Source organism: Schistocerca gregaria, chromosome 8 (genome assembly GCF_023897955.1).
Source record: "Schistocerca gregaria isolate iqSchGreg1 chromosome 8, iqSchGreg1.2, whole genome shotgun sequence".
NCBI lineage: Eukaryota > Metazoa > Arthropoda > Insecta > Orthoptera > Acrididae > Schistocerca > Schistocerca gregaria.
The window spans coordinates 298720457-298748350 of record NC_064927.1 but is presented as its reverse complement, the minus strand read 5'-3'; the positions used below and the strand labels follow the sequence as shown (position 1 = coordinate 298748350).

General features: G+C 43.3%; 1 protein-coding gene across 1 annotated transcript in view; it reads right to left on the bottom strand.

Annotated features, from left to right (window-relative positions):
* The window catches only part of LOC126285155 (cyclic nucleotide-gated cation channel alpha-3-like), an 884508-nt gene that overhangs the window by 18032 nt on the left and 838582 nt on the right, over positions 1 to 27894 (bottom strand). Inside the window, exons 16-17 of the mRNA XM_049984467.1 lie at positions 24911 to 25036; positions 18208 to 18396 (exon numbers count right to left, since the gene is read on the bottom strand). Of these exons, the coding sequence (XP_049840424.1) occupies positions 18208 to 18396; positions 24911 to 25036 (315 nt within the window). The remainder of the gene's footprint in view (positions 1 to 18207; positions 18397 to 24910; positions 25037 to 27894) is intronic.

Here is a 27894-nt window from a genome sequence, read left to right as displayed (position 1 = left end):
CATTAAAACAAGGAAGATGAAAGTAATGAGGAGTAGCAGAAATGAGATCAGTAAGAAACTTAACATCAAAACTGAGGACAAAGAAGTCGTTGAATGAAGGAATCCTGGTGCCTTAGAAGCAAAACAGCGTACGGCAGACGTAGCAAGAAGAACATAAAGAGCAGCCCAGTGAAGGTAAAGGGAGCGTTCCTAGGGAAAAGAAATCTTCTACAAATATTTTATTTAATGTCCGCCCCCGGTACCTGAGTGGTCAGCGCGACAGAATGTCAACCCTAAAGGCCCGAGTTCGATTCCTGGCTGAGACGGAGATTTTCTCCGCTCACGGACTGGGTGTTGTGTTGTCCTGATATCAGCATTTCATCCCCATCGACGCGCAGGTCACCGAAGTGGCATCAAATCAAAAGACTTGCACCACGCGAACTGTCTACCCGATGGGAGGCCCTAGTCACACGACATTTTTTATTTAATTTAATTTGAGGAAGAAATTTTTAAGAATGTATGTTTGGATCACAGCATTGAATGCACATGGGGAAACCGAAAGCGAGTAGTTTGATAAAAGTAATTTTCAGTATCACATTTGACTGGGACACCCAGAGGGGCTGGTCCACCGTATACTTAAAAACGTTTTTCTTATCATTCGCGGACACTGCCACATTTCCTTCGCAGAGTGTCAGATTCGTGCGTTAAGTGTATCCGATACGTATAAATGACTGTGCTGGGAGTGTGTGTGGCGTGGTGTCATGTTCGCGTTGTAGGATGATGAGACAAGATGGTGTCGGAACACAGCCGAGCCCTCTCAAAAGGCACCATGACCACCCCCGAGCTTAACTTCCCACCCGACGTCGGAATCACCATCAACAGTGTGGCGGAAAGCCTTGTGGCAGGGAACTTAATGCCACAACCCTTCCTTCCCTTTGCCGGAAAGGTGAAGGGAATGCAGGCAACAGCACGCGGAGTTAGCAAGCCTTAAGCCATCCAAGGACCGGTCACACGTGACGTTTCTTAACTTCGATGATCTAAAGGGAATCAATGTATTCAACGTGGAAAGGACGTTGGCAAAGGGTTTTGAGATGTGGTGCTGTAGAGGCATGTTGAAAATTCAGAGGACTGATAGGATAAGAAGTGAGGAGGTTCTCCGCAGAATCGGCGAGGAAAACACTAACAAGCATGAGAGACAGGGTGGTACGCCACGTGTTAAGACACCAGGCAATAACTTTCATGGTACTAGAGACAGCTGCATATGGTATAAACTGTAGGAGAAGACAAAGATTGCAAAACATCCAACAAATAACTGCGGACGCTGGCTGTCGGTGCTGGTCAGAGGTGAAGAGGTGGGCGCAGGAAAGGAAGTCGTAGCGTGTCGCGTTTAACCAGCCAGAACACTTATGGAAAAAGGAGTAAATTCCTTTGTTATATCGACAGATCGAACCGTAGATAATAGTTTCAGAACTAACGAAGTACTTTTTCCACATGCAAATACCACAACAAGGGATGGCAAGGATGACCCGGATACAACCAGAAGCTACTAAAGAAATTAACGAAATTTCCACATCTGGAATTTTATTATTTTTTGCGCAATACAGGTTAATTCTGCTGCCGCTACTGATGTCATTTTATGCAACCTGCAACCCCGCAAAGATTATATCTGTCCTTCAAAAACCACAATGGAGAAATTCATTTTGTCTCGATCGCTACGTACTGATTACTAGTGCTACAGAAAAAATTAACAGAACCTTCCTTGGAAGAAATTTAATATAGTTAAATTTTATACAGGGATGCCTTTTTATAGTGGCTGTAGTTTCCTATTTATTCAAGTTAAACGTTGAAGAGTGACCTTAAAACGCACCCCCACTCTCACATTCAGCCCCCACTGGTCAAGATTTGTAGTATGTTATTCTCGGGACTTCTTCCTGCCACTGTACAAAAATTTGCGACTGCTCGAGTTATTTCCCACATTAGACCATTTTTGGTCTTCACTGACTGTCCTCACAATGCCAACGGCTTAGCCGAGCAATTATAAACTGAAAAAGTTGACGTTTGTGTAAATTTTATTTGACAATATTGTGAACAGCATCGTTGTGTTCGTCAGGTCTTCTGACTATGAAACTACAGTGCTTGTAAGGATTAAGTATGGATCGAATTAGTTTTAGCGTAACATTTACAAAGATGTTTTTGTTTCATTACCTTCATGAGCACGTTTAAATGAATAATGTTAACGAAATAGCCTACAATACTGCTGGCGTAACAGCCCAATCAAGAGAGACCAACAAAATCGAATATCGGGAATAGTTCGTGTAGTCGGAAATTTTTTTACAGTGGTAGGAGGAAGTGCGACAAACAATATAGTTTAAGCCGCGAGTGGTGAGGGATGTATGTAAGGGGGGGGGGGGAGGAGGGGACGTGTGTATGAAGGTCAATTTGGTGCATTTTCGTTGAATAAGTCTGAAACCATGGCCTCCAGTGAAAACACATCCCGATATAAAATTTAGCTACATTAAATTTACTACAAAATGTTGATGTCCGTTTTTTCTGCAGGGCTAATAGTATGCGCGTAGCAAAAGAGAGAGTTTTAAAGTCGCGGGCGTGGTTTTTGAGGCCAGATATAACATTGCTTGTTGCATAAAACGATATCAGTAGAGGCACTTGAATCAATGCTAATGGAAGATAAGATTTTAAAAGTATATTTTGGCATGACTTGAAACTTGGGTTCAAGTGCCTACCTTTTGTTGACAATATACTGATAAGTGTGCTGCACTCAGTCACCTTCATGACCAACTTATAACTTCAACTTAGCACTATCCCTAAAAAGGAATAAGATGCGGTCAAATATAGCATCCAGTAGATCACGAAAACATTTAGAGATGACGTAAAACATCAGCTAGGACCAGGTAACACTTTAAATCTGGCTTTTCCAAAGTAACAACGCCGGTATTCCTCTGGAGTACTTCAGGGAAACCACGGCAAACGTAAATCGCGACGTCTGGACGGGGATTTGTGCTTTATCCTGCTTAATGAGATTGCAGTGCCTTAAACCGCAGCACTATATCGTTCGAGTAAGGACCGACGTTAACTGGATTTCTTTTTCCCCGTGTACTGGTGTCACAAGCAAATCGTTCTCTTAAATTGCCTAGAATCCAAGGGTCAGTACACACTTCCTGGATATGTGTGCATGGTGCCTGTCAAGACAGGAGTGGTCTTCGGAGGAGCTAAGAATGAAAGGAGATTAGAATTTAACGTCCCGTCGTCAGCATGATCATTAATGTCGGAGCATAAGCTCGGATTAAGAAAGAAGATGAAAGAAACCAGTTATCCCTCTTTCAAAGGAACGATCACGGGATTTGCCCAGATCCATTTGGTTAAAGCACGGAAAACCTACATCTAGATTGCCACAAGCATCGTCCTCCCAAATGCGAGTCCAGTGTGCTAATCATCGCACTAGCTCTCTCAGTCGTGCTCTTTGGTTTTGGGTCTCGTTGAACAAGATTTTTCTACGAACATATGATGTCTGTGCCAGACTGTTGCAAAGCAGTGTCGTCAGATGACTGTATCCCAAAGACGTTCATGGAAGCAGTACTTACCACTGTTTAGGCTGTTTCAAAGCTATTTGCCTAATGTAAGCAATTGTTTGACTTTCACACACACGTATTTTGACGCAATAACCGGACTAAGGGAATCTTAACGGAAAAAATTATATAAACATCCAGGAGAAATCATGTTAATACCGGTTAAATAACCTCTAGCCATTAATGGCCCGAATTCGACGATGAACAGACTTCACCAGTTTCTTTCCGTATGCTCTGCCCAGCTTAAGCCACTCATTGGTGTGGAGATCCCATTGGCGTGTATCTCCTGCCGGTACGCAAAGGTAAGCAGTAGGTGCATCTTTTTTTCTTTAGAGCACAATGCAGCATAAACATCCCGGAATGAAATTTTCAGTTTTATTCCTTATAAGTTGGCATCGCACTTTCCTTGGTTCACATTCAGGTGTCGGGAACAGAAAGTTGGAACCCGTTCGGATGTAATTTCAGTGATTCTTGTTCTGCGGTGTTTTCATTGTCAGAAAAAGGTGTCTGGGAGCTGTTCACATCAGTTTTCAGGCAATGACAGGAGCGAACCGACTCAACAGTTTTATGGACAAATTTTACATAACTTATCATGTTTCACGTAAAAATTCTAGGGAACCACATACTTAACCAGTGACTCTAGAGCTTCAGATTCTCAAAATTGTTAGAATTTTAAGTACTCGCTAGACTGAATCTAGTTTTCGCACCGTTTCAGCAGTGTGGCAAGACAACACTCATCCATCACTTTCAAGAGGCAAACGAAGACAGTAGAAGAAGTGAAACAGATAGCTGTCTTTGTGGGATTCTTCTGAGCCAAATAATGTAATGTGAGTTTGTTCATGATTTGGGTCTTGTGTGTAATGCTCTGCAATAACTTAGATCTACAACAGAGAAACATTGACTTGTACAATGCGCACAGGAGGATAATGAACGCAGTTCAAATTTCTGAAGGAAAAATTTAACATCCCGCACAGTTTTACTGTATACTGCTTAAAAGCATGAAGATTATGAAGTACAAAAAGACTAAACACATAAATGGAAAACACAGTTCACCTGATTTTTACAGACGTCTGTAAGAAGCTGCTGGAAAGCGTCTACTTCAAGGAGATGACGTTGACGTGTCTAAATCGCGCGGGTTTTAGGTTCCAAGTATTGATCAGAAAATACTGGGAAGCACCTGACATATGTAGAAATCGAATTTAGGAAGTTTAGTACACAAATTTTGCTTAAATGAAAGAGAAGCAGTTTGTTGTGCGCATGAATATCTTCGGGAAAATAAGTTCCCAGAGATACAACTTCCTCTGACGCGCGCATTGCGCATAACTACAACATCGCCCAGCGAATGTGAAAGGGGTTGCTCTCAAATTAATTCTATAGATACATCTAGGTAACATATCCTTGGACGGACAATTTATGCATCGCTGTTTGTCAGGGTGGTAGGATAGTCTCACTAAGTTCAAACCTAAAACATACGTAGATTCATGGCTTCTCCGAGGTCTTCATTCTGCAGTTGATAGCAAAAGCAAGATGCGGTCTAGAAAGGGTGAGTGTACATCTAAGGATATGTTAAAATTGTGGAAGTCACTGGAATAACTTCTTCTTTGTTAGTACCGGCACCATTTTTCAAGAAAAAAACACCGGATCCCGAAGATCTACAAGTCTTCGAGAAAGTTGATTCCAAATAGTCTTAGACACTTTCGATGAGATTAAGATCTGGTGATATAGTGGTCGAGTCGAAGTGCGATTTGATGCCTGATTGTTCGTCAGGCAGCAATGGTATGCGTGCAGCCGTATGAAAAGTGCTGTTAACGTTGTGGTAAACGGAAATGTCAGTAGCACACTCGTCACGGAGCTGTAAAAGAAACGGTAACACGTTGTCTGCCGAGCATGCCGGACTAAAAGTCCGAGTTAATAATTATATTAATGTGAACGGGTGGGCCTAAGTCATACTACAGAACACGGAGGAGCACAAACCATGTACCCCGGTAGCTACGGTCCAGCATCTGTGTGGTTTGGCCCACTGAAAACATGCAACCTTACGTGCCGTTGTAGCAACGGCCGTTTGCGAGGTGTCCGATTCCAAACAGCTATTACAAGCAGTTCTGCTCGCAACGGTCGCTCGGGAACTGGTGGATATGGACTTGCATTCAACGGCAGCAGAAGATGCTGTCGGGCTTGAAATCGATATGACACCCATCTCCGATCCCTACGATCGAGAATTTTTTTACAAACACTATTTTCATGCCGTGTTACTTTGTTGACAGTGGTACGTACGTAAACAAATCGGCCACTTCTTTCACAGGGCAGCCTCAAACACAATTCGCTTCTGCCTTACTGTAACGTCTCGACGTCGACTAGTGCGCGCGCGCATAGGATTACTTAAACCTAACTAATTTAAGGACATCACACACATCCATGCCCGAGGCAGGATTTGAACCTGCGACCGTAGCAGTCGCGCCCTGTATCCAGTGGCCTCTGTTTTCATGTAGAAATGGTTTTTGTAAATGCTTGTAGTAGCGTATGTATAACGCTAATCTACAACAAGACATCCAAAGGCAACGTGGAAGGAAATCTTCTGATCAGAAAGGAATCAGAGAAAATCAATAACACAGAAGTAACGAAACGTAAAGAATTATAACGAAAAAAATATTTCCTTCCCAATTTCCTGCTGTACTTTGCCCCGGGAACCTCAGTTTGTAAGGATCAGCAGCAGCCGGACAACAGTGTGGTAACCCATTTGTCTTGATAATGCTTCTTCAGTCTGCAACATGTCCTGTTGTAATAGTTCTCCATGTCTGTTGTTAACGGCGCCAAGTTTATCCACAGAGAAGTCTCAACGGTCATTCTGAAATGTACTCTAAGTTACATGTTACATCCCATACGGTGGTATGATCTCAGTATCGATTGGATAGCGAAATTTTTCTGCACTATAGTTAACTAAAATGTTAATGCTGACGACTGTTAAAGACCGAAATGCCATTTTTTCGACATCATTCAATACATCAAGGAAAGTTATGGAATGTTCCGTCGGTACCGTACTTCGAAGAATACAGACATATTAAAAACCAGTTTACTGTTGAACGTCAAGGAAATGTTCATCGGCCAGTAATTCCCTAGTTCACGATGGTATAAATATTCTTTTCTGTAACTTGGATTCACTGATCCTTGGAAACTTTTCTCGCAAGTACATCAACTCAACAATCGGAACAAAGGAAATTTGTTCCGACTGTGGAGAATTACTGCTTTCATATTAACGTCGTTGGACTCTATGAACGAGCACAGTCTTCACACTAATATTATGTCCAAGAGACTCCATAACGTTCTCGTCATCACTACAAAACAATACGTCATCATCCACGGACAAATATTCAGGAAAAAACAGCACTTCTATGACGATAAATATTCACTTTCGTTATGAGAAGGAAAACTGTCAACGCTGAAATTCAAATGGCAAGAAACACAGTTGGATTCTGGGCAGAGTTCTGAATCTAGGGTTATGTGTGCTAATTCGCTGGACGTATTTCAACTATTTTTCTACAATCAAACATTTCAGCTAAGCTACAGAATAACTGATAAACAGCGTTTCAAATTTTTTTAACAATTAAACATGTCAGCTAAGTCACAGAAAAAGTGATAAGCATGGTTTCAATTATTTTTCAATAATCACACATTTGAGCTAAGTCATAGAAGAAATGAGGAGCATCGTTTCCAAGAGTTTCCACACATAGAGGACAACGTATTACAAGAAAACTGAGCCAGACGGCCAAAAACAGATTCCATTTTCGAATTCAGCGTACATGACTTCGCAAAGGCGCCATTCACATCCTTCGTAATAAAAATGTTGTTGAGCAGCGTTGTTAATTATAAAGATTAGGTGTTATGTTAATGTAGTTGAGAGACAATTATGATCATTCCTTGCAATGTGTGTGCGTCGAGCAGAGATTTGTATTTTTTGTGAATCGAAATTCCTGTTGAATAGAACTGTGAGAGGAGAATGGACCTGAGAGACTGTCGTGTGAAATACGCATCGAATGATCGGATGTTCTGGTAGTGGAGCACGGCGGAGCAGCCGAGGAACGTGCGGTCTGATTGTGTAGTTCGACACCTAGTGCCTGGCTGTATTACGAGTGTCCGGTTGATGTTCGGACAGGAGATACCTCTTTCTGTCGCGCGACCGGCATTCACGTGCGTCGATTTGCAATGGTACGTGCAACACAATAAACAGGAACGGTTTATAGACGACAGAAACGTGTTCTCGTGCGCCCTCTACTAACATAATTTCTCCAGTGTTAATGTACGAACCATGAGCAGACTCGGCAATTGATTTTAAATGGCCACATTGAATGTGTTTCGATGACTTAATGTGTTACTTTTGTAACAAGATAATGGGTATATTTTTATTTTTCTCTTGTGAGTCAAAAACTGTTTTACTTTGACGCCGGATAGGGCCAAAGCCTAGTAAGTTCCATAAATCGGGTGTTCACAGAATTAACTGCAATGCTGCGACAGTTACTGTACTGGCGAGACAAGCCGATCCATTGATATACGTTGCAGGGATCGTAACTCTTCTGAAAATAAAACAGCTTTTGGGTCTCATATTACTGAAAGACATACTGTTTCAGGAAATTGTTCAAAGGCATTCCGCTCCAAATGGAAGACAACTTGATTTGCTCGAAGAATTAGAGATTTATTGCAATATGAAGAAGGCGCCTGACAGAGTTTGGAACGAACAGAAGAGTTCATCAAGAATTATTTTTTCAGTATCTTCGATGAAATGTCATAGTGACTGCGACAGCACATCTTCCGGCCTGGGCTGTGAAAACACCTCCACCATTCGCACATTTTGTTACCCTTATGCCTGCAATGCTGCTATCGAAATTCCTCCTGCACTAGGCGAGGTGGCGTTCCGTCACCATCAGCTGTCGCTTCATCGTGAGGAACATTTTTACCTTTCGTTGTAAAATCACGTGACGAGTAGCACTGTAGTCTCTGCTATTTATAGACTCGTGATTATCTGAGTGTTCTATTTTTATTTGTATCTACATTTTATTAATGACGATTTGGTCTCTGCTCGTTTATTATAATCATTTCCTTATGTTATTGCATTTGGTATAAGTTCAACGTAGTCGTCATTACAAGTAAGATAAAATTTATTATTTACTGTCTCAGTATTCGTAAATGAAAGCGCTCCCGCTCCAGCCGTCAGGCTGTTGGGCTAGCAGGGTTTCCCTGTTATTTTACAATCTGTGCATATTTTATAAAGAAGAATATTTCATACGCCATGCAGGATTATTTATCTGTAAACCAAAATATGGAATCTTTCTCTCGTTTCATGATTATTGAACACTTAGCTTTATTTATAAAATTACTACGGACTTAATTTGGATGTTTACAGCTACGGAAAAGCTGACAATTTTTGGAACGGTTGTATTTGCTGTTCTCACTATAATACCAGCTATACAATTGGATATAATGAGCATTTGATGTATTTTTCATTCATGCAACTAGCTATTTCCCTTCATTATTACCGACATCTTGCGAGATTAAGGTATATTACTCGTGTTTTTGGCGCTATGCTGTACTTTGATGTTTTTTTCTATCGTTTGACTCTCACGTTTGATCTATATTTTACACAGGGTACGTTGCCAGTTAGCTGTATAAGGCAGCTTCCCTGTCTTATAATTTTTAACTTCGTTCCCCTATTATTTTTGAAATTTTAAAACTTTTTGGGTTTAGATATGGTCTTCTAGGATTTTATTCTTCGATTATTTCCAGTTACGTAGGATTTGCCTAGATGTTGCCAGTTGACGATGTAATACAGAATCCCTGCCTTGTAATTTGAGCTTCAGTCCAATATTATCTTTATAATTTTGAAATTCGCTTGCATGTAGATATAAGCTTTTTAAGATTTCTGATCCGAAATTATTTCGACAGGTCTGCTGCCCGGCTTGCTCACGGTGATGTTTTTAAACTATGTACTGTCATTATCGTGGTATTTGTGAATGCATATCATTGCATAACTACAGCTAATGTTGCTTTCCAATGCATATTCACTGCCTTTTCACATTTTTAACTATATGTTATATCGTTAGCATTAACATATGTTTTACCTGCCAAATTTCCGCTTTTCCTATTGCAAGTGCCTCTCCATCACATTTTATACAATGCTTTCTGCTTGACTGTACAAAATTTTCTTAGGCCACTTTCCTCTGTTTAAAGATCAGCCGGCCGGAGTGTCGAGCGGTTCTAGGCGCTTCAGTCCGAACCGCGCTGCTGCTACGGTCGCAGGTTCGAATCCTGCCTCGGGCATGCATGTGTGTGATGTCCTTAGGTTAGTTAGGTTTAAGTAGTTCTAAGTTCTAGAGGACTGATGACCTCATATGTTTAGTCCCATAGTGCTCAAAGCCATTTGAAGCATTGTTTTTTCTGTGGCTTAGCTGCCATGTTGAATGTTTAGAAAGTAATTGAAACGGTGCTTATCAATGGAAAGTCGCAACAGGCGAAGTCGTTATCAGCCTTGTATCTAGCATGAGGGCACGTTGGAGAGCATAATTTGCCATCTGCATTGATCACAAAACCTGAGTTACGGCGCCTTTGAGTTAGTAGACTGTTCTGTCTGGCGCCACTGGCTCAGGTGCAGTATCGACTCTCCCTCTTGCGTCCCCGTTGCCAATATCTGTGAGGAAGAGTTGGTATTTGTGGGTTGAGTCCTTAGAAGGTGTTTGCTTGCCGATAGAGGCAGGCAGAGGGAGGCACGAAGTTTAGGGATTGGTGGAAGCGTCGCGACAAGAGGTGGTCACGAGGTCCGAGCGGCAGGTGCCACGAGCTGCCCAAGGAGGGCCTGCGCAGAGCGAAGATACAGGAGTGCTTCACCGGGGTCAGCGTCGACTGCAAGCAGCAAACCGACATCCTGTCGATTGGTTGGCCACATTCTTGTCGGACGACCGCTCGTGGACTGGCAGCCCTCTTCTAGCTGGCTTTCATCGGCACCACTCAGTAACCGCTGCGACGCACCGTGGATCCATGGAACTGGTTGCTGATAAAGGGGAGTAACATTCTGTAATCCTCGTGGTGATTCCTACCTGCCCTCCTTATTATTTTCTGGTTTGTACCCGACCCTCAGAGTTTTACTCAGTCGGCTCTTTGGTCGTAAATATAGGCAGTAGTATTGGACAAAGACACTAGTTGTCATTTGAAAATTTGTCCCGTTATTATATGACCTTTCCTTTCTAGTTTATACCTGATCATTATTGTTCTAATTAATCAGCACTTTGTCGTAAATACAGCCGGAACAACTGTACTAAGGCACAGGTTGCTGTTAATCAAAGAGGGACCTTGTGGTTAGATTTAGCTGTTAACCGGTTCAGTTCTTTGAATGTCATTAGTTATAATCTGAACAACCGGTTGTACTAAGCTGTTCGTTTCTGTGTTTGATAGACCGGGTCATTATTGCTGTATTTTAGCTGGATCTTGTGGTTCCGCCGAGTGAGTTCTGTTGCAATAAATGTTCACAAGTAATGTTTTAAGACGTTCCTTCAGAGCGGTCTATTAACTCAAATGGTTCAAATGGCTCTGAGCACTATGGGGCTTAACATCTGAGGCCATCAGTCCCCTAGACTTAGATCTACTTAAACCTAACTAACCTAAGGACAACACACACATCCATGCCTGAGGCAGGATTCGAACCTGCGATCGTAGCAGCAGCGCGGTTCCGGACTGAAGCGCCCAGAACCGCTCGGCCACAACGGCCGGCGGTCTTAATAACCGACTATCAGTTTAACTTTGAAAATATTAACAGACAACTGTCACTAGGGCTGTAGTCAAAAGGGACGGGTTGGGATCCAGTCGCACCTTGGTTGCCGATTAAAATGAAGAGGTTGGTTGCTTTGAAGTAAGCTTCATCATAGTCATATTGTTTGCTAATCTGTTTAACCTTTAAGCACAGGTGCGCATCTTAACCCCGAACCTTTCAACATACAGCTTTCAAATTAAAAGTTAAGTCATTTGTTTTAAGCAATTGAATCAATCTCGTCATCAGTGGTGCTTATATAGTTTTCATGTGTTGCAGAAGGGCTTTTAATAAGATACATTATGTCCAGCGCGGTAGTAAACACCGCTGTTTCACGCGATAACGGGCGGGCTGCTGGTCTGGCCGACTTGTCATCATTGCAATATTGTTTCCTGTTTTGCAATGCAGAACTTCATAATTCTTTTGCGAAGATTATGGTCAAAAGATTTTTGCAAATATGTTCATTCTGTTAAAGAAAATTTTTATGGTTTAATGCTTCGATTATACAGGTCGTGTGAAAAGAAAGTTACATTGGTGGGGCCTCCGATCCACGTTTTTCTTAATTCCAGTAAGTACCACGTGTCACATCCTATTAACAACCATGTAGTGTCTTCTCAGATACCCAGAAATCCATCGTAAATCCCTGCGATCTTAGTGTAATTATTGCCTTTGAGTGAAAGTGACTTTTCTGTTCGTCTCGTTGCCTATTTATTTCAGTTAACTTCCGTACTGTACTGTAGCAGTTCTTTCTATGTATGGTGCAAGTTTCATCGAACAATGTTTCTTGATAGTAACACAAAGTTGGTTACGGCATTAAGTTTCGTGCTCCAGTGCACTATGCGTACCCTTTAACATGACAGTTTTAAGAGTTTGTGGTGGTACACTACTGACTAGTAAAACTGCTACACCACGAAGATGACGTGCTACAGACGAGAAATTTAACCAACAGGAAGATGATGCAAGATATGCAAATGATTAGCTTTTCTGAGCATTCACGCAAGGTTGGCGCCGGTGGTGACACCTACAACGTGCTGACATGAGGCAAGTTTCCAACCGATTTCTCATACACAAACAGCAGTTGACCGGCTCTGCCTGGTGCAACGTTGTTGTGATGCCTCGTGTAAGGAGGAGAAATGCGTGACATCACGTTTCCCACCTTGATAAAAATCGGATTATAGCCTGTCTCGATTGCGGGATATCGTATCGCGACATTGCTGCTCGCGTTGGTCGAGATCCAATGACTATTAGCAGCTTATGGAATCTGTGAGTTCAGGAGGGTAATACGGAACGCCATGCTGGATCCCAACGGCCTCATATCACTAGCAGTCGATATGACAGGCATTTTATCCGCATGGCTGTAAGGGATCTTGGAGCCACGTCTCGATTCCTGAGTCAACAGATGGGGACGTTTACAACACAACAGCCATCTGCACGAACAGTTCGACGACGTTTGCAGCAACATGGACTGTCAGATCGAAGACCATGGCTGCGGTTACCCTTGGCGCTGCATCACATACAAGAGCGGTGGTGTACTCAACGACGAACCTGGATGTATGAATGGCAAAACATCATTTTTTCGGATGAATCAAGGTTATGTTTACAGCATCATGATGTTCGCATCCGTGTATGGCGACATCGCGGTGAACGCACATAGGAAGCGTGTATTCATCATCGCCGTACTGGCGTATCACTCTGCGTGATGGTATGTGGTGATATTGGTTACACCTCTCGGTCACCTCTTATTCGAATTGACAGCACTCTGAACAGTGGAAATTGCATTTCAGATGTGTTACGACCCGTGGCTCTACCCTTCGTTCTATCCCTACGATACCCTACATTTCAGAAGGATATTGCACGACCGCATGTTGCAGGTCCTGTACGGGCCTTTCTGGATACAGAAAATATTCTACTGCTGCCCTGGCCAGCAAGTTCTCCAGATCTTTCACCAATTGAAAACGTCTGGTCAATGGTGGCCGGGCAACTGGCTCGTCACAATACGCCAGTCACTTGATGAACTGTGGTATCGTGTTGAAGATGCATGGGCAGCTGTAACTGTACAAGCCATCCGAGCTCTGTTTGACTCAATGCCCAGGCGTATCAAGGCCGTTATTACGGCCAGAAGTGGTTCTTGTGGGTATTGATTTCTTGCGTGAAAATGTAATCATATGCCAGTTCTAGTATAATATAGTTGTCCAATGAATACCTGTTTATCATCTGCATTTCTTCTTGGTGTAGCAATTTTAATGGCCAGTAGTGTAGTTGGGAAGGAGGGGCGTGGGGTGGGGGGGGGGGGGGTAGGTTTTGTTTAAGAAACTGATAATCAGTCTTGGCAGTCCATTGAGCGGTATCCGTTACCAAATGAGTTATGTGCACCGCTTTTGATTTAGTTGTGTGTTGCACAAATCTTTTTTCCAAATGAGTGAAGGAACTAATCCTGCTCCGTCACGTAATTAGAGTACGAGGCGATCCCATTCACTATACGCCACTGCTTTTGCAAAACTCTGGTGGATTAAGTCCTAGTTAGTTTACTCCCGCGAGCGAATGCAACGGTAAGGTGTGAGCACTATAACTACGGCAGGGATAGGATGAAGGTGTTTCTTGATCACAAAAAGTAATTTCTAAGGAACTGTGCTAAATGAAAATGGTAGTTCAACTCTTAAAGCTTTTTACGAATACACTTCTAAATGTGCTCTGGAAGCATCTGACTTCTCTCCCTCTCTTTCTCTTGTTACAGGTAGCGTAATGTAGGACCGTCGCTGTCACAATGGCGTCTACGCAGGAGAAAGCGCAATGTGTTCATGTGGTTTCATGAAACGCGGGTGCCTATTCGAGTTCAGTAACAGTTCCGTATTGCCTGTGGTCGACATTCGTATGATGCGAAGAGCGTCAAAGGATGGCGTGAAATATTTTAAAGCGTTGGCGAAAGGGAAGAAGCGGCAGACCTGGAGTGAGTGATGACATCATTGGTACCGTGAGTGCAGGATTTGAGCACAATCCGAGGAAATCGATGCATCATGTTTTTTAGGGAAACAGGCATACCTCAAAGTACCGTGGTGAAGATTTCAGACAAATGACAGTATTTCCAAGCATACAAAGTGCAACATTGCACGTTTTGCAGGTAGATGATATTCTCACAGGGTCTGAGTGTTGTGGGAACATCCTGAAAGCGCCACAGTCCTGGATTACCGCCATGAAGTCTGTTAGGGTATCGAACCTCAAACGTTAAAAACGAAATCTTCATAGAATCACTTTGTTGTCTGTTCATCTGTTCGCCGCCGTGGGCGAGTGGTTCTAGGCTCTTCAGTCCGGAACCGTGACGCTGCTACGGTCGCAGGATCGAATCCTTAGGTTAGTTAGGTTTAAGTAGTTCTAAGTCTAGGGGATTTATGACCTCAGATGTGAATTCCCATAGTGCTTAGAGCCATACGAACCATTTTGTTGAGACCCCTTTTTCTTCGAACGGAGAGGGGTATCCAAATGAAATTTGGGTCCAATACTAATATGTAACTAATTTAAGCTGCTATCTGAATGGACGCAAAACATACGGTAATACATGTGAGAAATTTTGATACTCGAAAACTCACTCATCAATAACTGAAGATCAGCCATCTATAAACAAGTCTGGCAGGGTGGTATCGCAGTAACGTGCGTGTCTGGAAACCGAGAGATCGCGGGATGGAATCTCGGCTGGACCACGGATTTTTCAGCCTTCGTTTTAATCAAGGCTTCTTCTCTCAACGATGCGAGGTATCGACAGAAACAACCAGTGCTTCGGATTCCACGTTAAACTGTAGGTTCCCTTTCCGCAGTTTGATGACTGAAGCGGGTTAGGGACACGCAAGAATCCGAAGTAGCGCTCAGGAGAAAGACTCGGACCTGGCCACTGAGCCACACGAAATTATTATCATCTGTGTGCATAAATAAGCTAAATAAGCTTATACGGAACACCCAGGTTGCAATTCTTACTCGCACTTATCAGGTTTTTTCCCTTCTTTTCTCTAACAAAGCGACTTTTCACATCTCTCGGAAACTAAACAAGCAGTATGTAATCGGGGGTGGGGGCGATTGGGGGGGGGGGGGAGGCGGGGGGGTGTCAGCCCCGAATCCTCCCGAAACCAGGTAGGTAAGCAGGTAACAGGCCGAATCCTCCCAAACTGACACATTGTATGTTTTATTATAGACCATAATATAATTATCTGTGACATGTTCCTTATCTGCTTCCCCTACCCCTCTCATGTTTTAAACAAAAAATATTGATCCACTGACGCACGCTTTGCGGGTGACCTTGAGGGGGACTTAGTCGCAGGCGCTGTGCCGGCTGGACTTTATCTCAATAAGATAAAAGATTAAACTTTTAAAATACAATACACGCGAAAAATTTTCACATCTTCTATTGTAACTTCATATGGAAAAGGCCTTGCCCCAAAGGATACACCGGTTCCCGTGCGATCACCGAAGTTAAGCGCAGTCGGGCGTGGTCGGCACTTGGATGGGTGACCATCCAGGCCGCCATGAGCTGTTGCCATTTTTAGGGGTCACCAAGCCTAGTGATGCTAATTGAGGAGCTACTCGATCGAACAGTAGCGGCTTCGGTCAAGAATACCATCATAAGGACAGGGAGAACGGTGTGCTGACCCCATGCCCCTCCTATCCGCATCCTTCCCTGAGGATGACATGGCGGTCGGATGGCCCCGGTAGGCCAGTCGTGGTCTGAAGATGGAGTGACTGTAACTTCATATGTTTTCCTTTGCCTGCTTTGAGTATCCATAACGTTTAGAACTGCTACCTGCTTCAAATGGGAGGATTCGGTCCCATAGTTTTTCAGACTCTTGCGGGCTGGGGAGGATTCGGTACCATTTTTCTGAAAGCAGGAGGATTCAGGGCTACGCTCAATTGAGGGGTGGGGGGGGAGGGGAGGGTGTCAGAAAACGCACATATCATGGTACAGCAGGTAAGAGGCAACCAGAAAATGAATGTGTGCTGTGGCTTCATGCACAACACAATTCTTGGAACGTATTCACTTTATATTTTTTTCCTCGCTGAGCCTACATTATGGTAACACTTTACCCGGACACTTTGGAACTTAACGTTGCATCGTAGTTGTAGAAATGTCAGCTATGGGAAGTGTTTCAGGAAGATGGCTAACCGCCGCGATGGGGTTACTTGTTCGTCAGTTCTTGGATGAGACCTTTCCAGGTAGGTGGACAAGTAGACGCGGTCCAACATCGTGGCTAACATGTTTACCTTTTATAACCTCTCTTGACCTTTTTGTGGTGTCATGTTAAAGATAAAGTGTTCAGTTGATCGGCTCCTGGCCTGTAAGCTCTTACGCCACGAATACGAGACGCTGACGCGACGGAAGAGAGGAGAGTTTGGCACAGACATGTGAAGAAAATGAGTGTCGCCTAGATGTTCCACGGGTAATAATTGAGCGAACGTTATAAACAGCAAGCATTTGCAACAAAGGTACAGCTGTACCTAGAGTGGTTCCTCAGAAACAAATTTTTGTGCTCAGGGAGAACTAAATGTTGAGGCTGTACAGTCGTGGACAAAACGAGCGAGACCTCTCGTATTTTCGTTATGCTAAACCACACAGGTTCAAAGTCTGCTACACAGTATAACAGGCAAGGAGTCGAACATACTATAATCAGGCGTGAAATTGACGAACTATCCAAACTTCGTCAGACTGTTTTCAATCATATGTAAGATTATACAAAAGAGTTACGTGTTTGCACCTGTTACTGTTCTTCAAAGTAGTTACCAGCGTTGTGTAGAACCAGTTGCTGTTACTCGCTAATAACAGTATTTTGTTATTTCGATAAACATCCCGAATGATTGTCACATAAGCGGTGTCATAAAGGTAGAAAATTCATGTTTTAGAGTCCAGAAAGCACTATGCAACTCAAATTGCAGATTATTTTGCCATTTTCATTGCGAATTTACCGGCTTATTCATGTCTGGGGTAATAATAGGGGCTATTTACCCGGTATGTCTGCTAGCGTAGTGAAAGGTGTTTGCTACTGCAAGGGAGGTCCGGTTTGGTTTCAGTTTTAATCTCGATGGAGGCACATAGACTATCAGTAAAGGAATTTTAAGAAATTCTCGCGCCGCCAATACGTTTTATTGCTAAATTTATTCTGTACTGGCGCCATGTGAATGTCCATGTGAAACTCTTGTAGAATTTCATACTTGTTACTGCCTTACTTTGTCCGCTTCTGTCAATAATTGAATTGACTTACGTGTGGCACTGAATTATTTTTAACTGAATTTCTTTATGAATCTTCACGCATTGCTAAATTTGCACACTTTCATGGTATATCAGTAACGGTAATGCACTATGACTGGTCTGGAAGCTGACACAAATCGTTTCGCCGCCGAATGCGCCTAATATTTTGCTAATTCGTAACGATCTGGGGTGCTTTGTTTTACTAGAACAGTTGTGTTATCTCGATAAGCTGAAATTCAGTTTAATTAGTACAGTTCATCCTAATTAACGTTTCTTGTTTCATTTATATCTTACATTTACGTGTTGTGTTTAACACACTAATCAGCATTTACAGAGTCTTACACATGATTGAAAACAGTCTGACAAAGTTCTGATAGTTTGTGAATTTCACGCCTGTGCACAGTATGTTGGTAGCACTTCGTCGCCTCGCCTGTTATGCTGTGTAGCTGACTTTAAAGCTGTGCGGATCAGCATAACGAAAAGGCGAGGGGTCTCGCTCGCTTTGTCCACGATGTTCGTTGGTGGCTGGACTGAAGGGTCATAGCATGCTGGCAACATTCTGTTTGCTGTGCCGTCTACTGGAGCGTGCAAAGCAGGGTGCGGCGCGGGACACGCGGCTACTGACTGACCTGTGGCCCCTGCGGCTCTTGCGCAGCGCGTTCTTCAGCCCCTTGACGTCGGAGCGCAGGCGGTCCACGATGCGCTTTCCCGCGCTGTCGTCGCCCGCCTCGCCGCCGCCGTGCTCGCCGTGCCGGCCGTGGCTGCTGCCGTGGCCGGCCGCAGTCTTGGGCTTGTTCATGTTGCGCGCCTCCATCAACCTGCCGACATCCGTCACACACCCGTAAAGCGCGGCCGCAGGCGGCGCGTCACGTCTCCTTATCACCGCGCAGCAGTCTGACACAGGAGTAGTTTCCAGTAAACTAAGAAGAAGGGCGGAAATTAGGGTCCCGCTGGTCATTACAACTGGAGCAAAAGTCAGAGCTCGCCAAGGCTGTGGGAAAGAATCTGATACAGGCTCACCGAAGAAAACATCGCCGCACCCATCTAAAGCTGTTTAGTGGAACCTCCCAACCGGAAGACCCTATCAGATGCTCCTACGACGAGATACAGCTAGGAGGCGGGAAATACAGGATGTTTCAAATACGGTACAAGTGTCATCTGCGGAAATCAGAACTCCAGCTGCAGACCCCGATCGCTACCAGTCTCTCGGACCACACTAGCTGAGTGGCCTGTTGAATCTCTGCTGCTAATTTCTGTGCACATTTCTGTGAGATTAATCCACCAACACACCAGTCACAACGCCTAAATGACTTAACAATTTTCACTGATTTTAGTCCTACCAGCCACATCCCGATTGAAACTTCCTGGCAGATTAAAACTGTGTGCCGGACCAAGACTCGAACTCGGGACATTTGCCTTTCGGCGGCAAGTGCTCTACCAACTGAGATACACAAGCACGACTCACTCCCCGTCCTCACAGATTTACTTCTGGCAGTACCTCGTCTCCTACCTTCCAAACTTTACAGCCCGGGTTCCCGGGTTCGATTCCCGGCGGGGTCAGGGATTTTCTCTGCCTCGTGATGGCTGGGTGTTGTGTGATGTCCTTAGGTTAGGTAGGTTTAAGTAGTTCTAAGTTCTAGGGGACTGATGACCATAGATGTTAAGTCCCATAGTGCTCAGAACCATTTGAACCAAACTTTACAGAAGCTCTCCTGCGAACCTTGCAGAACTAGCACTCCTGAAAGAAAGGATATTGCGGAGACACGGCTTAGCCACAGCCTGGGGGATGTTTCCAGAATGAGATTTTCACTCTGCAGCGGAGTGTGCGCTGATATCCCTTCTTTTAGGAGTGCAAGTTGTGCGAGGTTCGCAGGAGAGCTTCTGTAAAGTTTGGAAGATAGGAGACGAGGTACTGGCAGAAGTGAAGCTGTGAGGACGGGGCGTGAGTCGGCTTGGGTAGCTCGGTTGGTAGAGCATTTGCCCGCGAAAGCCAGAGGTCGGAGTTCGAGTCTCAGTCCGGCACACAGTTTTAATCTGCCAGGAAGTTTCATATCAGCGCACACTCCGCTGCAGAGTGAAAGTCTCATTCTGGAACCACTTGATTCTTTAAAAAATCGAACTCCCTTGTATAAAACAACTTCAGGCTTCTGATTACTATACGGATGAATTAATGTGTTAAATATTTGACGTTAAGCATATAAGCGATGAATAGTTTAGAAAAACGCTAGAAGTTATGTGTCACGTTTCTTGGAAGCCGATTAGTGCCCGCATTCAGAAACAAATATTGGATGAATTAATTGCGGATATCTACTCATCGTCACTTACGTTAAGTCAAGACATATACACAGTTTCTAACTGTAATACTTGTCTTATTTTGCTAAACTTTTAACGTAAGGATATGCCTGTCGCTATTGTGGCAGCTTGATAACATTTTAAATTTTTCAATTTGACCAGTAAGTAAGCGAAATATTGAAAAAAAAAATTTTGTTGCATCAGGAAGACGCTAGATAGACAACTTAAAACTGGAAGTGGGTTCAAGGTTCCAGGGTTGTCGCTTTGTAGTATAGCTACCGATACGCCACCTCCTACAATGACCGCACAGTCTACTGTAGAATATCAAATGAAAGAACTTAACAGAGAGTATAGTGTTATGACAAATATCAGTGTGCATTAAATTCTGTATTTTCTTTTATGTCGTATTCTGAAGGTGAGCTGTGCCCGAAACGCGTAAATAAATTTTTTAATAACAACTGAACTGTTGATACTGATGCCTAAAAAGAGGTGATGAAGATGGTCTCAGTATTTACGATCATCAGAACTTATGATATTGTCCCATATTAAATTTCAGAACCTTTTGCGTTATCTGATAAGATGGCGTCTTGTGACACCGTTGCTAATTAGCGCTCCTTGTGACGGGAACTTCAGTCCATTGGGTGCTATTCGAGGAATGCAGTCATACGTTGACAGAGGGTTTCATCCCCTGCTTTGCCTCTGTCATTATCCAGAACAACACAAAGCGACACTTGAACTTCGCAGTCTCTGGTCACACAGACATACACTGAAGACACAAGTCTCATACTTTGTAAATGAAAGGTGTCACTGAACGTGGAGCACTGAAGTTATTCTGAGGGAGCTCCCAGACAACAATGCCATAGACAATGCCTTTGAGGGTATACCTAAATCACGATTAGCTACACGGGTCTCCCAGCCAACAATGCCATATACCGTTAACTTGAGAAGATGCTTGTATCACGATTAGTTGGCTGGATCTCCAAACCAGTGCCATTTGACGTTAACTTTAAAGGCACACCAGCATCATGATTAGCTGCATGAGTCTCCCAGCCAACAATGCCACATGACGTTAACTTCGAGGGAAAGTCTTGACCGGCAAGTAGTTGGACGATTATCCCAGACAACAATGCCACATGACGTTAAGTTTGACGGGATATCAAACTCACGATTAGTTAATGGATCTCAAAACCAGCAGTGCCATATGAGGTTAACTTTGAAGAAACATCTAAATCACGATTAGTTCGTTGGGTCTACAAGCCAACAATGCCACACGTCATTAAAATTGAGAGAATGGCTAAATCATTATTAATTGGATGGTAATTTGACCTCCTCTCCTCCCTGACAATCACTGTCACAAATTCTGTCACGTCGGCATGTCACTAGTGGAATGGAGCAACTGTTTTCACTCTGATGATGACAGTAACTGATGGCATGGGGCATACGAAAGAATTGAAACTATGAGGGTCACTTCTTATCGATGTTCAGTCGAGATTCAACTACAACCCATCGAAGTGGGCTGAAGGAGGGTTTTAGGTTCGCATTGTCTGTTCGACATATTCCCAGGTGCATTGAAAAGAGTTGGGGCAGGTAAACTCGTGGTCGGTCAAAAGCACTCAGCTCTGTTGATTTCATCAAGTCCCAGGATTTGTAAGGTTGAGCATTGTCTGGTTGCATGTACATGCGCATTTTCTAGTTGAAGGAACAGGAGGAAGGAAGGAATATTGTGCTTGAATATTCCTTTCACGGCGAGATGAAGTACAAGCTTGGATGGTGACTGGCTGGGGGAGGAAATTGGCCTTGTTCTTTTCAATTTTGCCATCTTAATATTTACTCTAAGCGATTTAGGGAATCTATGGAAGTATTATACAGGGTTATTACCGCTATTCTCTGAAAAGTGAGTCCAGCGTCACTACTCCTATTTGGTTGCTTTTAGCCGAGGACGAAGAGTTGAAAACGATCTGCCATCAGCTTTGTACTGTTCCCCAGTATTTTAGTCCGAAAATACAAGTATAAATGGGAAGTATATACGGAACTTAATCTTTAGCTGAAACTAATGTCTTACAGAACGCATGTCGCATTTGGAAAGGAAACGTCTTCATTCACCCATACTCTTTAATGACCACACACGTAAACCTCCTTTTAAATCTACCTCCGTGCCTTAAGTCTGACAATGGCGGAATGCTAGTATGTCTACTTGTCCAGAATTATGTTAATTTAAAGTACAGTGTCCGACCGTTTTAAGTTTGACATGTGCTCTAAAGCATACTGTTTTGCGGCGTACCTCTAAGTAATGACTTTAAACCTGAAACTGCAATGGTGAAAATAAATAGTTTATGCAATCAATGACGATTATGATGTCTTTTAATCGCCGTAGAAGTTATTTACTGGCACAACATTCAATAGAGGGCTCACCGAATAATTATTCAAATTTTATGCGAAGCTCTAAATGTGTTAGCATCAGGATAAATTACTATGGAATGCACCTTGCTGTGATGCATGAAATGAGATACAACTACATAGCTAGCCTACACCTAAATAAATTTTTAAAAGAGGGTACAAAAGTGTCTGCTACTACTCCATATTACCATACATCGGCTGGGTTTTAGCTTGGGAATAAACATCGAATGCTGCTCTCACTAAGCAATCTACGTGTCAAACCTACATGATTCCCTCTTGTTTGGTTTCAACCCCAGGAAGTCTCGGCTCTCAACTGATTCTGGTGGCTGGTGCTCGCGTTATGCTACTATTCCTATATGTACTTCTACTGCTGCTACTCTAGTTTGATTGCAGTTGCATACGGCCACCGTTTTTCAAGGAATACGTGGTATTTGGAAACACAATATGTATGGCATTACGGATGATCCGGGTTGATGCTTCCGAAGTGCCCCGTGACAGTTGACCCACGGCCGTGGATGTTGCCGTTGCCTCCGGCTGAAGTGCTGAAAGTCACTCGAACATTGTTAGCACTAACACACAGTATAGTGAAACAACTGAACACACTTTCTTATCCGCCACAATCCTATTTACGTAGTAAAGCTGTCAACAACTGAAGGTTGTTTCACACACCACTGCGCTTTACTATCTATGGACTTGTTGGTGTTGGGATGCCATTGATTATCTCCTCTGAACTGAGTAATCTGGGCATTTAAAATTTCGTGTACCATTGTCATAGGTTTAAAATGAGAAAAGTGATTGTAAATCTCCTAGGACCGACTGACGATTAGAATACACCCTCTGCGTAAACATTAATGGCGTTTTATGTTTGATATTTTATTTTAATTGCGTTAATGCCGGACCATTATGTCAGGTCTGGACTGGCAAGCCTGGTAGATAAAAACAGCTAAGGTACAGGTAGGTTGGGCAATTGAGAGGAAAAACATGTGTGACGAAGTATTTCACGGGTGAACGGCTGGACGTTAGTGCCCGATGGTCACAATATTTCGACAAGTGAGCACATTGCCATAATCAGGTGCGCTGAAGAATTAATTGCCTAGGAGCTGATGGAGGGCTTATATCTCCTCTCCCGTCCCTGCCCCTGCAGCCTGGCATTCTGTACGCGGTCCATGTCCAGGCACACCTTTGTGTCCAGGATCTCTTAGCCCCCTCCCACCTCTCCCCCACCCACCATATCTGGGGTCAGATACCGCATAGAATGCCATGTTGGAGAGGACGGGGAGAGGGGGTGGGGGGAGATATATAATTCCTGCAACAGCTCCCAGTCCATCAGTTCGGCAGCACACGTGAAGATGGTAAGGTGGTCGCTTGTCGAAATATTGTGCCCAATGGACAGTGACTCTGGCTGTTGCGTGTGAACTATTTCGTCATCGCTTAGGCCGAGAGAAGATGGAGAATGACGACTCTATAGTACCTATATGGTTCCACTCCGCGATCTTCATAGTCACATGTGCCTCGCTGTAGCGACTGAGTTTTCTGTACATGCGATAAACACCACAAAGCGTATGCCCCGAGTAAGGTTCGCATGGTCCATTTTTAATCGCTCTCGAGATGTGTAAGAAGAAACTATACAGACAATATAAGGCATCAGGCATTAGCATCCTTTATCGTCCCTGGAAAAATCTGTTTTCCTGCGCTACATCATATTCCACATCAAATGTCTAGAATACTCGAAGTTTCACCCCCGCTGCTTGGACTTCCTTCACTTATAGTGTTCAGTGATCGGTTACCCAAGGATCCAGAAGTATCCTAAGGAACACTGCTGCAGAGGACTCGAAATTTCGAGCGCTCTACAAATTTGAAGATGAATATCACACGTCGTAACAAGAAGATTTAACCAGCAGTGTACGCATGGTGGTCTTTATCATAACTGTTTCGATCCAGTCGCCAGGCATCCATCTTCCAATGCGTCAGCTGGTATTTATTGATTATGTTATCGTCAGCAGCACTGTGGATCGTATCTAGATCTTCTCTAAGAAGCCAATAAGAATCCTCTGTTTGTCTTGTTGCTCAAAGGAATACAAGTAGCGGAATGACAGGGGTAGTCCTTAGGACATCCGAAGGTGGTACAAAATTACACTTCTCCTCAGGCAACTGATAAAAGAGATAATCACCACAAAAACATATTCCAGTGGTAATGACGGCAAAGGAGATTCCACTACGGTACTTTTCACTACACCAAGTGACATTTTTTTTTTTGCAACTGGACTTGCACGGTTTTATTCTCACTTGGTATCTAATTAATTAGTTAAGCTTGAATATTTATTTATTTCTTCTAGGCATTCGTGGACCCTACTACAAAAAAGGTGAAGTTTTAGAGTAGCTTGTGTGATACACCCACCCATATGACCCCAATATAGTTGGAAACACTAGACTTGAACCACTAAACAGTAATATTAAGAATTTCAACTATTTTTTTGCTTTTATCATTGTTGCTGAGGATAAGAATCTCTAGCGGACCTAAAACAAAGAAAGAGTGAAAATTGATACATAATGAAAATGGAATAAAGCGTCATCCAGTGACGGAGCAAAGAAAAGGAGGGAAACAGGCTAATGAGCTGTAAAGAGAACTGCGGTAAGGCGTACCTCTTCCTGCCGAGGTTCTGCAGGATCTCCTGCGCCTCTGGGTAGTCCTTCATTGCGGCCAGCACATCCTCCCGAGACAGGCTGAACAGCTCCGAGTAGCCCACCGAGCGCACGTCCGCCGTCCGCCTGCGACAGAAGAACCAGCTCCGTGACTACAGGCGCGTCAACTGGTTCAAACGGCTCTCAGCACTATGGGCCTTAACATCTGAGGTCATCAGTCCCCTAGAACTTAGAACTACTTAAACCTAACCAACCTAAGAACATCACACACATCCATGCCCGAAGCAGGATTCGAGCCTGTGACCATAGTGGTCGTGCGGTTACCAACTGTAGCGCCTAGAACCGCTCGGGCACTCCGGTCGGCACAGGCACGTCGCCGCTGTAAACCTGTCGTTAAGAAATACGGACAAATCTACCGGTTGTCTAGCGCGCAACTCTCTTCAATGCTTAACCATTTACGAGAGTTGGAACTTTAATAGTGGCAACTGTTTATCTACAGCCCGTACTAGATAGATATGTGTTTCAAAGTTTTACTTACCTTCAAAGTAGCATCGCTATGCAGCTAATTCCGTCAGACGCATAATGACTAGAACATTTCTTGTATAGCCACACCAAATGGTCCTGGAGATTCTGATTGTTGCTGAAATTTGAGGTAGCACGTGTTCGACATCACTTACGAATACCCATTACCCCAGAGACAGATTGCGCAGTGGTTAAAATTCTGGGCTCTCAAACTGGGGAACATGGCTCAAATTTCCCATTTTAGTATCTACCTTTAAGTTTTTCGCTACGCACAGAAATCGCTCAAATCGGTTATAAATCTTGTCTCTTTGAAAAGACGTAGGCTAGATTTCCTTTTCTACACTTCCCTTATCCGAATTTGTGCGCTGTCGCTAATGACGTCGTCACCGAAAGAAAGCTAAGCCCCTATTTCACACCCTTCATCCCGAAGTGTTGTGATATTCACTCAGTGGCTCTGCAGTAGTTTGTATGGAAGACTCAGTTGCTAATACTGCGAAGTTCACTAGGGTGATGGTGAAACGTAAGATTAATACTATCTAGGTGCTCGATGAAGTTCTTATGATTTAAAGTACAAGTTACTTGAAGTGAAGGATTAATTTCTGCTTAGTAAAAACATTTGTCTTTCGTACGTTCGGAACAATGAAAGGCGAAGAGTGCTGTGCAGAGATATAAGTGACAACTGTACTTTCACTTGAACCACCATAGTTCGCATCAGTGATTATTTTCTTTTGTTAGATGTTATATACGTAGCTGGCAGGCTCATGAAATGAATGTAAGAAAAGTGCTATCGTAAAAAGACTTGCAATCGATGGATTTAGTTGGCGTAATGCGGCCGCTACGTCGTAATGCCAGGCAGTATCTTTTGATGGTCGTAAAGTTTCCGATGCCGAGCGCATAAAGGCGGCTCACATTAACATCGCTGGGACAGACTTCCACCGTAGACGCGCCCCGAGTTGTTAGTGTCCCTGCTGCTGTGCCCTCGCTCCTCTCACTGGCTGACCTACTTCGTAAATAAGTCACTGCTAGCGAGCTAGGGCGCCTTTCACTATCTCCTCGTATCAGCGAATGTAAGAAAACTTTCTTAAATATCCGAACACATTAACTCCCAGACGTAACTGATTCTGAAGAAATACTAGGAATAACGAGTATAAATGTTCTAGCTTTGGTACTACGTCTACGAATCGTGTAATCTCTATAATTACATGCCACCCAACTCTCTAGTTATGTACCATACGATTACCAGAGAACTATTTAAGAGAACCGTGTTATGTTTTTGTCCCTTTCCACCTCCTCGCACATTCAGGAGATTACGTTGTCCCTGCAGCTGCCTACGTAATTGCTGTTCTCAGATATCTGTGCAGCAGAAACATACAGCATCAACTGGCGCCCAGTGATGTATGCCGTCGACAGCAACACGATGGTCACCGGTTGAAACACGAAATAAGAAATGGATGGACACTGTACAGCACACATTCAGGCTGTCGGCGTCATGTGTAGCCACACTGAACAATAAAACTTGTGACCGTTATTATGCAATTTAATGTCGTTCATATTGCAAAATCTTATGATGAAGGGTGAACCAAAGGCTTGGAAGCCCTATACAGTCAAAGTTGAACAACAGAAAAAAAATACTTGGTTTCAGTATAGCAACTTGTCCACTGCACTCCAGATCTGTTTGTGATCGTGTTCCCAAGTTACTGCTATATTAGCGACAATTTGTGAACAGTGACCGAGAGAACCACGGAAATGAAACACCTCGGCGCATCACAACGAGACTGCCAAGCCAGAAGAACAAAGTGAGTGACGGTTACAAAACATTTTCGTGCAAACATCAGTCCAGCTTCCAAAGTGATATCGCCTCATACTAAGTTTTCTCTTCTTGCACAGGATGACCACAGGATTTACGAAAAGACTATGTAATATAAAGTTGTTTTTGTGTTGCCATTTAGCCTGAAGATGAGTTATACCCTCGAAACATATCGCTAAATAAATAAGTAATACAATAGTTGAAAAAGTTTGTGACTGGTAGCTGTAATTAAAAAAAACTTTAAATATTTCTTGAGACAGTCGCGGTCGAAAAATAGTCTAAATGACTTCACATTCTTGTTTATTTAAGTTTGTGAGAGACTGCGTCGGGGTCAGACAATTATTGTTTAAGTCTGCTATGGAATCTACTGGGTTTCAATAAGAACAAAAGTACGTTATTGTTATTATTTGTGAGGAGTCGGCTTCAAATAGGTTCTCCTATCGATTTAATATTACTTTCGTTTTCGTTTTTGGAAATAAAGTCACACTCTTGTCACTGTTGTCGGACGCTGGAGATTTTCGTTGGGTTCAGATCAGCACTCTGAACAGCTAAGTTCATTGCACAAATGTTATTGACCAGAAACCATTTCCTAACAGACCCTGCTTTACGACAGGACACATTATCGCGCTGATAAAATTATTATATCCGAACTGTT